This window comes from Tursiops truncatus, chromosome 10, assembly GCF_011762595.2.
Source record: "Tursiops truncatus isolate mTurTru1 chromosome 10, mTurTru1.mat.Y, whole genome shotgun sequence".
NCBI lineage: Eukaryota > Metazoa > Chordata > Mammalia > Artiodactyla > Delphinidae > Tursiops > Tursiops truncatus.
The window spans coordinates 51364655-51378972 of record NC_047043.1 but is presented as its reverse complement, the minus strand read 5'-3'; the positions used below and the strand labels follow the sequence as shown (position 1 = coordinate 51378972).

General features: G+C 50.1%; 1 protein-coding gene across 2 annotated transcripts in view; it reads left to right on the top strand.

Moving 5' to 3' along the window:
• GLB1 (galactosidase beta 1) overlaps positions 1–12212 on the top strand; it is an 88758-nt gene extending 76546 nt beyond the window's left edge. For both annotated transcript variants that reach the window (XM_019946911.3, XM_073810952.1), the window contains one exon: positions 11640–12212. In XM_019946911.3, the coding sequence (XP_019802470.2) occupies positions 11640–11882 (243 nt within the window). In that variant the 3' untranslated portion in view covers positions 11883–12212. The remainder of the gene's footprint in view (positions 1–11639) is intronic.
• Positions 12213–14318: the final 2106 nt, after the last annotated feature.

The following is a 14318-nucleotide window of genomic DNA, read 5'->3' as shown; positions in this document are numbered from 1 at the left end:
TGGCACCCTGGTTTCACCCACTGAGTCATAAGTTTCACGAGGGGCATTTCTTTAAGTGCCCAGTTTATTCTGTGTCCTCCCTGGGCCCGGCTGCTCTGTAACTGCTTTCAGGTGGAAAGGGGGAACTGCCTGTGTTGCTGGGTCCCTTGAAAGAAAGCACGTGAGAGGAGTGTAGGCCCTTGGGTGGTCCTGTTGGTGAAGAGGGGCTTGGCTGGCGCTCTGGGTACAGGGCCAAGGCCAATGAGAAGACCCAGCACAAACCATTGCTCACCAGGTGGTGTCAGTTTAGTGCCTTAAGAGAAACAACCTTCAGGAGATGCAAAGTAGAAAGAGAACATTATCTGTCACAGGGGTTATGAACAGGGCTAGGGGGCTCAGATGGAGCTTGAAACACACCTGAAGGATGGATGGTCCTTCATCGGAATTGGAGGCTTTGTCAAGGAGAGAATTTCAGGTGAAAGAACAGTAGATGGAAAAATGAAGAAATGGGGCCTCCCTGGTGGCGCAATGGTTGAGAGTCCACCTGCCGATGCAGGGGACACGGGTTCGTGCCCCGGTCCGGGAGGATCCCACGTGCCGCGGAGCGGCTGGGCCCGTGAGCCATGGCCGCTGGGCCTGCATATCCGGAGCCTGTGCTCCGCAGCAGGAGAGGCCACAGCGGTGAGAGGCCCACATACCACAAAAAAAAAAAAAAAAATTTTAATTAAAAAAATTTTAAAATAAGGAAATGGAGAAGCATAGGATGTTTTTGAGGTCAAGGGGTTTTGCCTTGGCCAGGTCATATAGAAGTGTCACACCCAGGAGTTACTGACCCAGGAGTTTTGCTCGGCACTTAAGAGACACTATCTTCCTAATCATCAAAGGAGGCCCCTGTGGTAGGATGTCCTGATAGTGTCTCCAGTTTGCAGATGAGCAGGTAGAGCCTCAGAGACCTCAGTATCGTGTGTGAGGTACAGACATGGTGGTGGAAAGGCTCCCCAGCCCCAGGTCTGTCTGACTTGAAGGCCCACACGAAAAGGCAGGCAGCATGTACGGGGCCTCGAGGGCCAGCTGGGAGATTGTGCTAATTATCCAGGCAGAAGCTCTTTACTTACTTAGTCAGTCTGATGGATTTTCTGCACCGTCATGCTTGAAAAGTACGTGTACACACAATATTTATGAATGTGTCAAGGGGTTTGGAACCCCAGAAGCCCATCTAATTTATATGTCCGATCAAAAATGAGTACACAGGGCTTCCCTGGTGGCACAGTGGTTGAGGGTCCGCCTGCCGATGCAGGGGACGCGGGTTCGTGCCCCGGTCCGGGAAGATCCCACATGCCGCAGAGCGGCTGGGCCCGTGAGTCATGGCCGCTGAGCCTGCGTGTCCGGAGCCTGCGCCCTGCAGCGGGAGAGGCCACAGCAGTGAGAGGTCCGCGTACCGCAAAAAAAAAAAAAATGAGTACACAAATGTTCACAGCAGTAGTATCCAAAATTATCCAAAATCAACCAAAAGTTCGAAAAACCCAAATGCCCATCAGCTAATGAATGCATAAACAAAATCTGGTCTACTCACATAATGGAAAATTATTTGGCAATGAAAATAAATAAATAAATAAATAAATAAAATACTTATCGATGTTACAACATGGATGAGCCTTGAAAACATGTGCAGTGAAAAAAGCTAGTCACAAACCATACATACAGTATAATTGCATGTATATGAAATGTCCAGAACAGGGACTTTCCTGGAGGTTCAGTGGTTAGGACTCCACACTTCCACTGCAGGGGGCACAGGTTCCATCCCTGGTCGCAGAACTAAGATCCTGCATGCCGCACAACACAGCCAAAAAAAAAAAAGAAAAGAAAAAAGAAATGTCCAGAACAGGCAGATCTCTAGATATGGGAAGATCAGTGGTTGCCTAGAGCAGGGAGAAGGGGGTATTGGGGGGAGATGGGGAGTAAATACTAAAGAGTGCAGCGTTTCTCTTCGGAGTGATAGTAGCTCTGTAGTAAACTAATAACCACTGAATTGTACACTTGAAATGAGGGAATTGTATGATATGTGAATTATAACTCAATAAAGCTTTACACACACACCTGCAAAAAGGCCCATCCACAGGCTTTGTGGACCTGGGTTGCACGGGTCTGAAGGTCAGAGGACATACGTGTATCATACATAGGACAGAGCATGTGTGTTTTCTGTTATTTTCCAGCGAGCAGTGGTCCCTGTTGCCAAGGACAGTCCTGGGCCAGCTCTGGGGTGCGTTGGGGATGGACTGCCTGAAGCCTGGGCCGTTTCCAATGCTCCAGGCCTTTCCAAGTGCCTCCAGGCGCTAACCCTGCTCCATCCATCTCCAGCAGGGAGTCCCTGTCAGGCCCCTGTCCCAGCCTCTTGACTTATGCTATTCACTTGCTGTAGAGAAACTACCTTGATGGAGTGAATGAAGTCACTGATAAGGGTGATTCAGGAGATTAAAAAACTCACTTCTGATTACTCAGCCTTTCTTAAGTCAGATGTGGCTTTCTCGTTAAATGCCCCAATGTCAACAGGGATTTCAGTGGGAAGCGGTCAGGCATGTTTTGCTCCATCCCAGAGACACAGGCCAGCGCTTTGTCCGCACAGAGCTCTCGTCTGATGCAAACTCCCCGCAGTAGGCACTGTTCTTCAGTGCTCCAGCTGGGTCAGATGTGCCAGACCTAAGATGTCGTGCTCTGTCGCTGCAGTGACGTGTGTGCTGTTTATCTCTCCTTCAGATGCGTGTGGATAATCTCACATGAATATCCTGTGTAGCCTTCCTGCATTTTTTTACCACTCGCAGTACATCTGGGTGCCTAGCAAAGCCTGGCAATGAGAGGGGTGGGATAACTTCCTGCTTTTCCTCTACCAGAATTAAGCTTTGAATGTTAAGAATCAACATAGAATACGGACAGAAAGCAATTTTATTCTTTAAAGGCAAACATTCCCTCTTTGAAGATGTAAAAAAAAATCACTAAATAAAAGAATTTGTAACAAAGAGCTGACAGAAATCCCTTCTATTTTGAGACTCTTTTTTTGCATCTTGCCTTTGAAATTTCCAGCTCTCTAATCAATTGGTCTTTCTGGTGACCAGGCCTATCCGGAGGCCTGGTCACCAGAAAGATGATGTGATTAGAGGGTTGGAACTTTCAGCCCCACCCCCAATCTCTAAAGCCAACATGGGGGACTGGAGATGGAATTCTATAAAAACTCTAGAACAACAAGATTCGGGGAGCTTCTGGGTTAGTGAAAACATTCAAGTGCTGGGTGGTACACCTGGGTGGGAGGTACACCTGGACAGGAGGTGCACCTGGAGAGGGCTGGGAGCTCAGCCACCCTCCTACATTGCCCTATGAATCTTTTCCATCTGGCCATTCCTGAGTTGTAGCCTTTATAATAAGCCCATAAATATCTGTAAAATGTTTTTCTGTGTTCTGTGAGCCATTCTAGCAAACTATTGAACCTGAGGAGGGGTGCGTGGGAACCCCCAGCTTACAGCTGGTTGTTCAGAAGCAGGATTCCAGAGTTTGGAGCCTACACAACTGGAGGGATGGAGCTGTCAGCCTCTGAGAGGGGTGACTGAGCAGCACAGGTGGGGACCGGAGGCCCTATGTTGAGCATGTTCAGTCTCAAGTACTTCCTGTTCATCCAAGAGGAGCTGTCTGCTCTTGGCCACCAAAGCCCGCAACACAGCAAAAAGGAAAGCTTCACTCAGTACAATGCAATATTGTCATCTCTGTTTCCAGACCCGATGGCCATACTCTAGAAGACCTGTCAGTCTTGAGTCTATACGGATAATTCTGTACAGATGGGGAGGTGGGGTACAATGTAAGTTAAAGGTGTGCTTTTGGTGCCTGTCCCAGGCTTGGGGCTGTTAGGAAAGGACCCAACCTGTAGAACTGACTCTGAGTGGAGGACGATGGGGAGGAACTCTGCTCCCACACTCCTCGGAAACTGTCCCCGCCGAGGCCACCAACACGCACATAGTGACACCCCAGACATTTCTCACTTAACATCTTGGCAAGTAACATCTGACATAGGTAACCACTCCCTCCCTTGAAGCTATCCTGACGTCTGTGACCAAACTTCTGGTTTCCCTCCCCATCTTCATTCCTCCTCAGGCTTCTCTTTCTGTGTCTGTGTTTCAGTTCTCAGGACTTGATCCTGGGCCCTCTTCTTACATTTTCGTGGGAGGTCATCCTCAGATGTGCTGGTAACACCCAAATTTTCAGCTCCAACTCACCACTTTTGAGGACCGGGAACACCACATCCAAGCACCAGGGTGGACCAGCTACCGGAGGCCTCAGAGGCACCTCCCACCCGATACATATAAGACAGACCCTTCCTCCTCATTCCCCTGAAACCTACTCTTCTGCAGGAGAAGTGGTCCAAGGACAAGGAAGGAAGCTGGACTTTAGTGCAGCAGTGGTGGGTGGCGGGGGGGGGATGGAGAGGGGGCCCAGCTGTGGGAAATAATACCAGCCGACTCATCATGGAGCACTCCCTGCACACCAGCCACTGTGCTGAGTGCTCACCTGTGTCCTCTCACTATGACTTAACAACAACCCTGAGAGAGGCACGGACACGACAGAGGTAGCCCTAACGGGATTTGGTGACTGATTAGTGAAAGAGGAACTGACTAGTAGAGGATGATCCTACTCTTGCTAAATCGGGTTCAGTGACATCATTTACTTTACTAAAAAGCAGCATGCTACTGTACCTTGAGGCCGTGGAGCTGTGTATCAGTTAGCTTTTGCTGCTTAACAAACCACCCCAAACTTAGTGGTTTCAAACCAAAACCATTTATTTAGGTCCTGATTTGGAGTGTTGGTAGACTGGGTGGTGGTTCTTCTGCTGGTCTCAGATGGGCAGGGCCTTCTAGTCAGGGAGGAGGCCCTCCTCCTGGGGGCTGGCTGGCCGTCTGCTGAGGCCACAGAGATTGGTCCACATCTCTCTCATCACCCACCAAGCCAGCCCTGGCTTGTTCATATGGTGACTGGCAGGGTTCAAAGAAAGAAGGCAGATGTGCAGGGTTTCTTAAGACCCAAGTCAGAATTCACATGTCACTTCTTCCATGTTCTTTGCCCAAAACAAGTCACTAGGCCAGCCCCATCCAAGGGATGGAGAAACAGACTCTACCTCCTGATAGGAGAAGCTGCACAGAATTGTGGCTATTTCTGCAGTCTGCCGTAAAGTCTTAGCAAGGTTTGACCCTACTTTCATTCTGAATTTGATGATTTTTTTCAACTTTTTTTGGCCTGATTTACAGTTATTCTTACCCCCGACAAAATCTACTATTTCCACCTGATTCGTTGTTTCTAGTCACAAGTCCTGTGAACTTGGAAACTACATAATCAGACTCCTTTGCACAAATATATATTAATTTAGTAACAAAACTTGTAAGAATTGTGTGTAAACAGGAGTAAATAGGCTCTGAGTGAAGGAGGGTCTCCTACAAATTTTAGTGCATGGACTTTGTGACAAATAGTATACGGCTGCCTGGAGGTGGTTTTCACTCCCCAGTTCCTAGCCTCATTCCAGGCGCGTGAGAACGCGTGATGACTGTCGTTAGGTGAGATGCTCCGTAAAAAGATCAAGCAATGGTGGCACTCTGGGGGAGTTGAGAAGGAAGGAATTTATCTCTGGGGTTTGCTGAGAGGAGGAAGTGACTCATCTTTTAGGCTAATATTCTGTGTTTTCATGGCTTCGATTCTATCTGGGTCCGTCCCAAAATACAGAGAAACCATAAAGTTCTTTAACATTTTTACTCTTAAGACCAAGGAGGAAGCAAAGGATTTGCATCAACTACAGACCCCCTTGGGGTCTGAAGGAAGGGGAGATTTTGTTTTTCCCCTGTGTACTTCATGGAGGTTTATTTAATGTCTTATCTCTCACTATTTTTCCCTTTTTTTTCCGTTTTTTTTCCCTCCCAAGTTGGCACCATAAATACTCATGAATTGTGTGTGGTGAGAGCCTTCTAACCTTGAGAAATGAAACTTTGTCTTTTCCATGTTAAGTCCTCCAAGTGTCTAAATATCTTTTTCCAGAGTAGGACAGAGTCGACATTCAACCCAAGTTTGGTGTTGCTAAAGGAACTCCTGACCACATCTGAAAACTTTAAAGCTATTACTTAAACCAGGATTGACTCTTTTATTTATTTATTTATTTTTGGCTGTGTTGGGTCTTCGTTTCTGTGCGAGGGCTTTCTCTAGTTGCGGTGAGCGGGGGCCATTCTTCATCGCGGTGCACGGGCCTCTCACTGTCGCGACCCCCTGTTGCGGAGCCCAGGCTCCAGACACGCAGGCTCAGCAGCTGTGGCGCACGGGCCTGGTTGGTCCGCGGCATGTGGGATCCTCCCAGACCAGGGCTCACACCCGTGTCCCCTGCATTGGCAGGCAGATTCTCAACCACTGCGCCACCAGGGAAGCCCCAGGATTGACTCTTTTGCTTTGCGTTCTTATCAGAGGGTTCTATTAATCTAGAGAATTTAAAACAGACAAGCAGACACATGTCTGTCTGACAACACAGAGTAGGTCAGGCACTTCCTATCCGTCATTGGAACTATTACCACCTTGGTGATAATAGCAGAGAGCTGGAGTCAGCCAGGGGTCAAGCCGTGGTCAGAGAAAGTCAGCCTTTGTCATGGAGATATTTCGGCTGGGACAACCACAGGAAGCCCCAGAAGCCACTGGGTTCACTCTACAGATGCTCCACCTCAGTGAGGCTCCCTGTATTAATTAAGAGTATGTCTACTTTTAGGGACTCCCCTGGCAGTCCAGTGGTTAGGACTCCGTGCGTCCACTGCAGGGGGCATGGATTTGATCCCTGGTCGGGGAACTAGGATCGTACAAGCTGCACGGAGCGGCCAAAAGAAAAAAAAAAAAAGAGTGTGTCTACTTCTAGATCACATGTGCCTACTCTCCCCTCCACCAATAATTTCAGCATTACTTTTAAAAGAGAAACAAAAATCAGAGTGTAGGGCTTCTCTGGTGGCTCAGTGGTTGAGAGTCCACCTACCAATGCAGGGGACATGAGTTCGTGCCCCAGTCCGGGAAGATCCCACATGCCGCGGAGTGGCTGGGCCCGTGAACCGTGGTCGCTGAGCCTGCGTGTCCGGAGCCTGTGCTCCACAATGGGAGAGGCCACAACAGTGAGAGGCCCACATACTGCAAAAAATAAATAAATAAATATCAGAGTGTATATGTTTGTTTGTTTGTTTTATAAGTTCATTTATTTCATTTATTTGTTTTTGGCTGCGTTGGGTCCTCGTTGCTGTGCACGGCTTTCTCTAGTTATGCGAGCAGGGGTACACTTCATTGCGGTGCACTGGCTTCTCATTGCAGTGGCTTCTCTTGTTGTGGAGCATGGGCTCTAGGCATGTGGGCTCAGTAGTTGTGGCTTGTGGGCTGTAGAGCGCAGGCTCAGGAGTTGTGGCACACGGACTTAGTTGTTCCGGGGCATGTGGGATCTTCCTGGACCAGGGCTCAAACCCGTGTCCTCTACATTGGTAGGTGGATTCTTAACCACTGTGCCACCAGGGAAGTCCCAGAGTGTATATGTTTTTTAAAATCGATTTTTTTTAAGTTTGACTCTTTTAAAGTGTTAATCAAGGGGAAAGCAAATATTGCATTGTTCTTCCAGTAAGCAGTATTCTCTAAAATTCTTAAGCTGAGAGTGGAGGGGCATGAAGTATCTTTGAGTAGGGCTGAGTCTCTCCCCAGGCAGAATTATCCTCCAGTGTTATTTACTGAGTCAACACTGGTGTATATTGACTGTCTCTCTGCTAGGTGCTGAGAAGCTCTCTCTGAACAAGACAGACTCAACCTTTTCCTTCATAGAGTCTCTGCTGGAAATAGCTGATAAACCAGTAATGAGACAAATGACCAAAATTTCAAACACTGACAGTAACTAGAAGAAAGAAATTAAAGGGAGAGTGAGTGATGGAATGGAAGGCCCAGAATCGAGGAGGGGATGATATGCTCCTTCTCTCCGAGGAGGTGATGATGGGGTGGAGACTTGAGGGATCTGAAGGCTTCAGGTGTGAGGGACACTCTTGCAGGCGCAGGGGATGCTTGGTGCACAGGTGAGCAAGCCTGGCGTGCGGAGTGGGGAAGTGGGGAGCTGGGAGCAAGGGTGAGAGGATGTGCCTGTTGGCCACTCAGGAGATTAAAGCAGAAACGTGTGAAAATTGTCTTATTTTTATGTGGCTGCTGTGTGCAGCCTGGTATCTAGAGTTAGAGGAAGTCCGGGGGCCAACCTGGGGGGGCAGCTGCAGGAGGCTGGGTCAGCGCTGCCTGGGACGTGCTCTGGAGGACTGGCCATGAGGGTGGAGAGGAGCGGGGACACCGGACTGATGATGGAGTGACGGCCGTTCGCTCAGCTCAGCTGTGCTGCCCAGCACGGCAGCCACTGACCACGTGTGGCTCTTTTACGCTTACATTTGAATTAATGCAAAGTGAAGGTTCAGTTCCTTACACCAGCCACACCGCAGGTGCTCAGGAGCCGCTGTCAGGGCACACGGCGTCGCCGAGCTCTCCATCTCTGCAGACAGTTCCGTTGACCAGCGATGCCTCGGAGCTGTGTACCACGACCTGTGCTTTCCCAATCCTTCATTCCTCTCTCTTGGAAGGGCAACCAAGCCATCACAGGCTTCATTGAATGTCCATTCTGTTAAGGACTGAGAGTAGAGGGGAAGTTTGTCCTGAAGACTTTCATAGCTTTGGAGAATTAACCAAAACCAAAGACAGTGTAACCCTGGGTTTTGGGAAAGTTGGGGGGAAGGTGCCAGGCAGGATGCCTACGTGTTGGAGTCACTTGGGCAAGTTAAAAGACAGAGTCCAGGGACTTCCCTGGCAGTCCAGTGATTAAGACTCCACGCTTTCACTGCAGAGGGCACGAAATTGATCCCTGGTCAGGGAACTAAGATCCCACACGGTGTGGCACGCAGCCAATAAAAGAGTCCACGTGGGAGCTGAAGGCTTAAAATAGGCCACAGGTGATAATTTGCTGGAGAAAAGAATAACTAGAACAGGGCTTCCCTGGTGGCGCCGTGGTTGAGAGTCCGCCTGCCGATGCAGGGGACGCGGGTTCGTGCCCCGGTCCGGGGGGATCCCACATGCCACAGAGCGGCTGGGCCCGTGAGCCATGGCCGCTGAGCCTGCGCGCCCGCTCCGCAACGGGAGAGGCCACAACAGTGAGAGGACCGTATACCGCAAAAAAAAAAAAAAAAAAAAAAAAGAATAACTAGAACAGATCGCGCAAATGAAGGAGAATCAGGAGAAAAATTGTATCACCTTTGATGTGCAGCTAGGAGTGACAATTGCGGGTTACATCCCTCGGTCACAGAGTAGTCTGGGAAGTGGGGCCACCACGAGTGTTCGCTAGTGGGAGTTGAACCTTCCAGAAACATGGGGGTAGCTGGAGAAGTGAAAGTTGGAAGAAGGACCAGACAATCAAAGGCAGAAACGCTCATCACCCTCCCGATTTGGTCCAGTCGGCTTCTCTGGGGACTCCCAGAAGCAAGGGGTACCCTGGGAAGCTCACGGGAGGCCTTTGGGGCTGTTGTCTGTGCAGTTACTGCACTGTTGGTTGGCAGGGCAGCGTTTAGGAGGATGAGCTGGACCTGGACCAAGGGTGAGCTGAGCCCACAGGTGCCTGGTTCTGTCAGTTCCTCGTTTAACCGTGAAAACCCCCAGCAGTGTCCCGGCTCCCTTCCACCTTCCAGTGTCAAGCAAGTTACTCCTTGCTCGGGGAGCGTTCTGCTCCCAGGGCCCCTGCTCGCTGCACCCTGTCTCCTTGCCCGGGTGAGTTGCATCCCCTAACCCTGGAGGGAGCCAGGGGAGCCTATTTCCACCCTGCGCTCCCAGGTCCCAATAACCGACACAGGGGACTCGGGACCCGGTCCCCAGCTTCCAGGTGGACATGCCCGGTGCAGCACGAGGGATGTGAGGGGGTAGCATCTTAGAAGGGACTGACCCTCAGCATGGCCGTGGCTGGGATGCAGTGTGGAGCCCCTGTCGTCCAGGCCAGCCCTTGTGTGCTACTCACCGAGCCCTCTCGCACTCCCCCTTGGAGCCCATCGTTCCCCCTCGACCGCAAAAGTCAAGTTCTGCTGTTCTCTAATACTGCGGAAACAGGGCGCTGCCAGATCTTCAACTGATAAAACCTAGTGAGGCTGTCGTTGCGTGTACCTTCAGGATGGATCGAGATAGCATATCCCGTGGTAAAAACAAGAGTAAAATAATTCTGAGAATTGTGAATCTGTCACCCTTTTTCTAAATGACTTATCCCAACAGACAGGTGGCTTTCCATCACTGGCCTCCTTTCGTGGACCTGTGGAGGCCAAGGTCTTTTCACTGTGCTGGTGTGAGGGGTGCTCTCATGCCACGCTGACCACGGGCCAGGCACTGCCTCCTCCCACCCTCACGGTCCCCGAGTACCAGAGTGGGGACCCGCCCAATGTCACACAGCCAGTAAGTGGCAGGAGTAAGATTTGAACCCAGGTAGGAAGCTGACATTGAGGGGACACCTGGGGTTAACCAGGTGAGAACTGAGTAGCTCTGCAGCTGGGTCAGGGCTGCAGGTGGCAGCCAGGACTGGGCCTCCTCCAGGGTGTCCCCCAATACATGTGGGCCACCGTGGGAGCGATTTTTATACTTCTCCCTCCCTCCCTTCCTTCTTCCTTCCTTCCCCCATCCTCTCCCACGTATTCTCTCTCTCCCCACTTGCTCTGTCGTGTGTGTGAGATCTCCCCTCCTTTGCTCTCTTTCTGTGTAACAGAAGGGGCCATCTATTCATCCAACTGCTAAGTCCCACCTGTGAGCAAATCCTAGCTCCTGCCTAGAGGCTGTGCAGACACACCTGCGCCTGGTCCCTATTCCTGAGGACTTTCTCCTCCCTCTCAGTTTTGTGGTGGAAGCAGCTTCTCCTACTCACGGAAGTCGTCTTTGCAGCATGTAGGATCCCCTCTGCTCCTTGAAGCAAGTCCCCACTCTCATTCTGATGCTGGTGTGAAAACTGCCAAAACACAGCAGGAACACAGACACCCGCCTGGGCGGCCCCCATCTCTCCCTCCGCGACCTTCACATCCTTCTAGAGGACCTGTGTGTCCCAGGCTGCAGGCCCCGTGCTTATCTCGTGCACAGAGGCAGCGAGGTCACCACCTGCCTGGAGGAGGGGAGAATAAAGAGAGAAAGCTCCTCTCCTTGAGGAGGCAGGGAGGCAGCTGCCTACAGAGGTGCCAGGCAGAGGCTGGTGTGTGCCGACAGGCACCTGACCCCTGCCCCGCCCTGGACCCAGGACGAAATCCAGTAACTGGGTGCATCTGCCACAGTGTCATCCAGTGCTGACATGTGTGGTGCTGAAGCCAGTCAAAGAGACCAGACACATCTCTTCCTGAAGCAGGGTGGGTACCAGGGGCAGCTTTTGTGGCTTCTCCCACCCAGCCCCTGCCCAACTTGGCTGGACATCTCAGCAGGATGCTGGACCCCACGCTGGCCTGGCCTGGCTCTGGGCCTGACCTGTGGCAGGAGAATTCCTTTCTGGGGACACTGCCCGCCTCCCCACCCTGGCCCCCTTGCACCGAGGCTCTCGCACTCCCCAGGGTGGTCAGTGCAGCTGGGTTGATGGTTTTCTCTCTCTCCAGGGTCAGGTGTGGATTAATGGCTTTAACCTTGGCCGCTACTGGCCAGCACGGGGCCCCCAGATGACCTTGTTCGTGCCGCAGCACATCCTGGTGACCTCGGCCCCAAACACCATCATCATGCTGGAGCTAGAGCGTGCGCCCTGTGGGGACGGTGGCCCAGAACTGTGCACTGTGGAGTTCGTGGACAGGCCGGTGCTCGGGGCAGCCAAGGCCCACAGCCGTGTCCCTGCAGACCAACACTAAGACTCGTGGCTGGACCATGTGTGATGACAAGGACTGTGACCCTTTGGAATTCTAGCCTTGCTCATACCTCACATGCCCCTTGGAAGGTCAGCATTCACTGGAGAGTTTGACTGGAAAATAGGTTAGGTGTGTTCTCACCTGAGGTTTCCCTACAGCCTGGCGGTGCCTGCCGCACCCCCGTCTGGCTGCATGGACGTAGGGTGAGGGTGGTAGCCCAGCAACACACAGAGGCATTTGCAGAGTTGGCATGGAAGCGTTCAAGGTGTTCCCGATTTTTATTTTGTACAAATCATGTAGTCTTTTTATTAAATAAAATTTGTATTCAAATGATCTTACTGTTTTTAATGTTGAGCGGGTATTAAATTATAGGTTCTGATTTAAATCATAACTAGACTTGAGTGGGCTGAATAAGCCACTTCACTAACTTGAGGTTGGTTCAAAGGAGTAGAAAATAGTCTTGTTTTGATCTAGTGGACTGTTGCTTTTCTGATCTTTATTTGACTTCCTTTTAAATCTCTGTGATATCTACTAGGTGAGCCTTTAAACACAACTCCAAATAATTATGCAAAGGATTGACAGTTGGAGAGCGTAGATAGGATGGTGCATCTGTACAGTAGGAGACCCCAGAGCCACTAAAGTGGTGATGCAGATCATGGTAAGTGGTGTTAAAAAAGCAGGTTGCCTTCAGTTGGATCCCATTTTGTGTGTTTAGACATAAGAGCTGCATGTATGCACACATTCAGCCCAGGCCTGTTCAACGTCAGTAGACACGTGAACACACGTGGGCATGCAGAGACCAGGCGTTGTGTGAGATGCATGTCCTGCCCGGGGCATCCTGCTCTCAGACCTTGGGCACTGTCCTCCACTACGCCCAGTTCTGAGCATACTGTATATCTAATCCACTCCTCCCCCACAAGGACTCAGAGGAACGTATTGTCCTCTTCCCCGATCTACCAGGTCACACGTCTACAAGTGGTAGAGATACGGTTTGAACCCCGGTTGTCTGGCTCTGGTGTCTAGACACACATTGCATTCGTCATATATCGACACATGCTCATGTTCCCACAGGAGAGGACCACAGCAACATAAACAGAATTGTCAGTATGAGCATATCTGGGTGGTGGGTGTTTGAGAGATTGTTTACCTTTTCTTTTTTGCTTACCTGTATTTTAAATCCTGTACAGAGAAGATGTACATTTTTTGAAGGGAGGAAGAAAGGAAAAATTTCTGATGCTCATCTACAACACCTTTTACGGGAGTGTGTTTTTCTCGGTCTCCTAGACATCAGTGATGACTGTCTGGGATTCAACAGGGAGTTTGGAAACTCTGGTTGAGCCACTGCCGGAGGCAAGTATGAGTTGAGACAGACCAGAACTTAACTCAGGACTGTCTTCCATAGCATCTTCTGCTGGATGTCCTGCATCCTTTGGATACTGGGCAGACCACAGGGTGAAGGGGTTGCTACCTGCACACACAGCCTCACTGCATCACTCTTTCTTCCACTACTAAGTTACTGAAAACTTAGAAAACGATACTCAAGAACTGTGCCTAGCTACACGTTTTGGGAAGATGTGAGACCATTCCTTTTAAAGCCTTACGTACATTGGTACATTTCACGTCCCCTTCCCAGAGATTCCCTGTCGTGGAGTCTCCAGAGGCTCAGGCAGTGGAGTGAAACCACCGCGTCAGAGCGTACATTTCCCTTCCATTCTCTCATCCGATATTCAGAACTGCACCCTATGATAGGCAGCGGTAAACCCGCTTCACAGATGAAAACATTTAAACGTCAGCGAGAGCTGGAGTTGGATTCCAATCTGGTCTATCTCTGTCCAAAGCCAGAGTGTTTTGTCTGGTTCATGTGAGGGAATCTTTTAGGGTTCTCACCCTTGTCCAGGATGTTATGTTCTGGAAAACAGAATCTTGATACACACAAATGGTACCACCCTGGACTCTACCCAAACCTATCCAGCTCTCCGTACTGCCTCTCAGGGGCATACATTTCATCTTCTATAATGTTGTTCTTAAAATACAATGCCCCTTCCATCATTCCTGATTTCTTAACTCCGTGGAAGGGTGCTACCTCTGAAAATAATAAGGGCAGCACCTTTATTGCCTGCTATGTAAACCTTTTATATTAAATGTATCTTAAGCTGGTTTTAATATGTCAAAGCTTTCTGAGCAGGCCTGAGCTAACCCAACCATAACACTGATGTTCCTGGAACGTTACCATATTTTCAGCCATCCTTGCGAACATCGTGGCCTTTTCCTTGGTACCCCTGGCTTAGATGTTCCCCCGATCTGCACAACCTGCAGAACCTCTTGTTTTGAACAGAGTTATTGAAGTGTGATTTACATACCGTAAAATTCACTCAGTTTGATGAGTTTTACTAAACTTACACAGGTGTAAACCACCATCACAATCCAGTTTTAGAACAC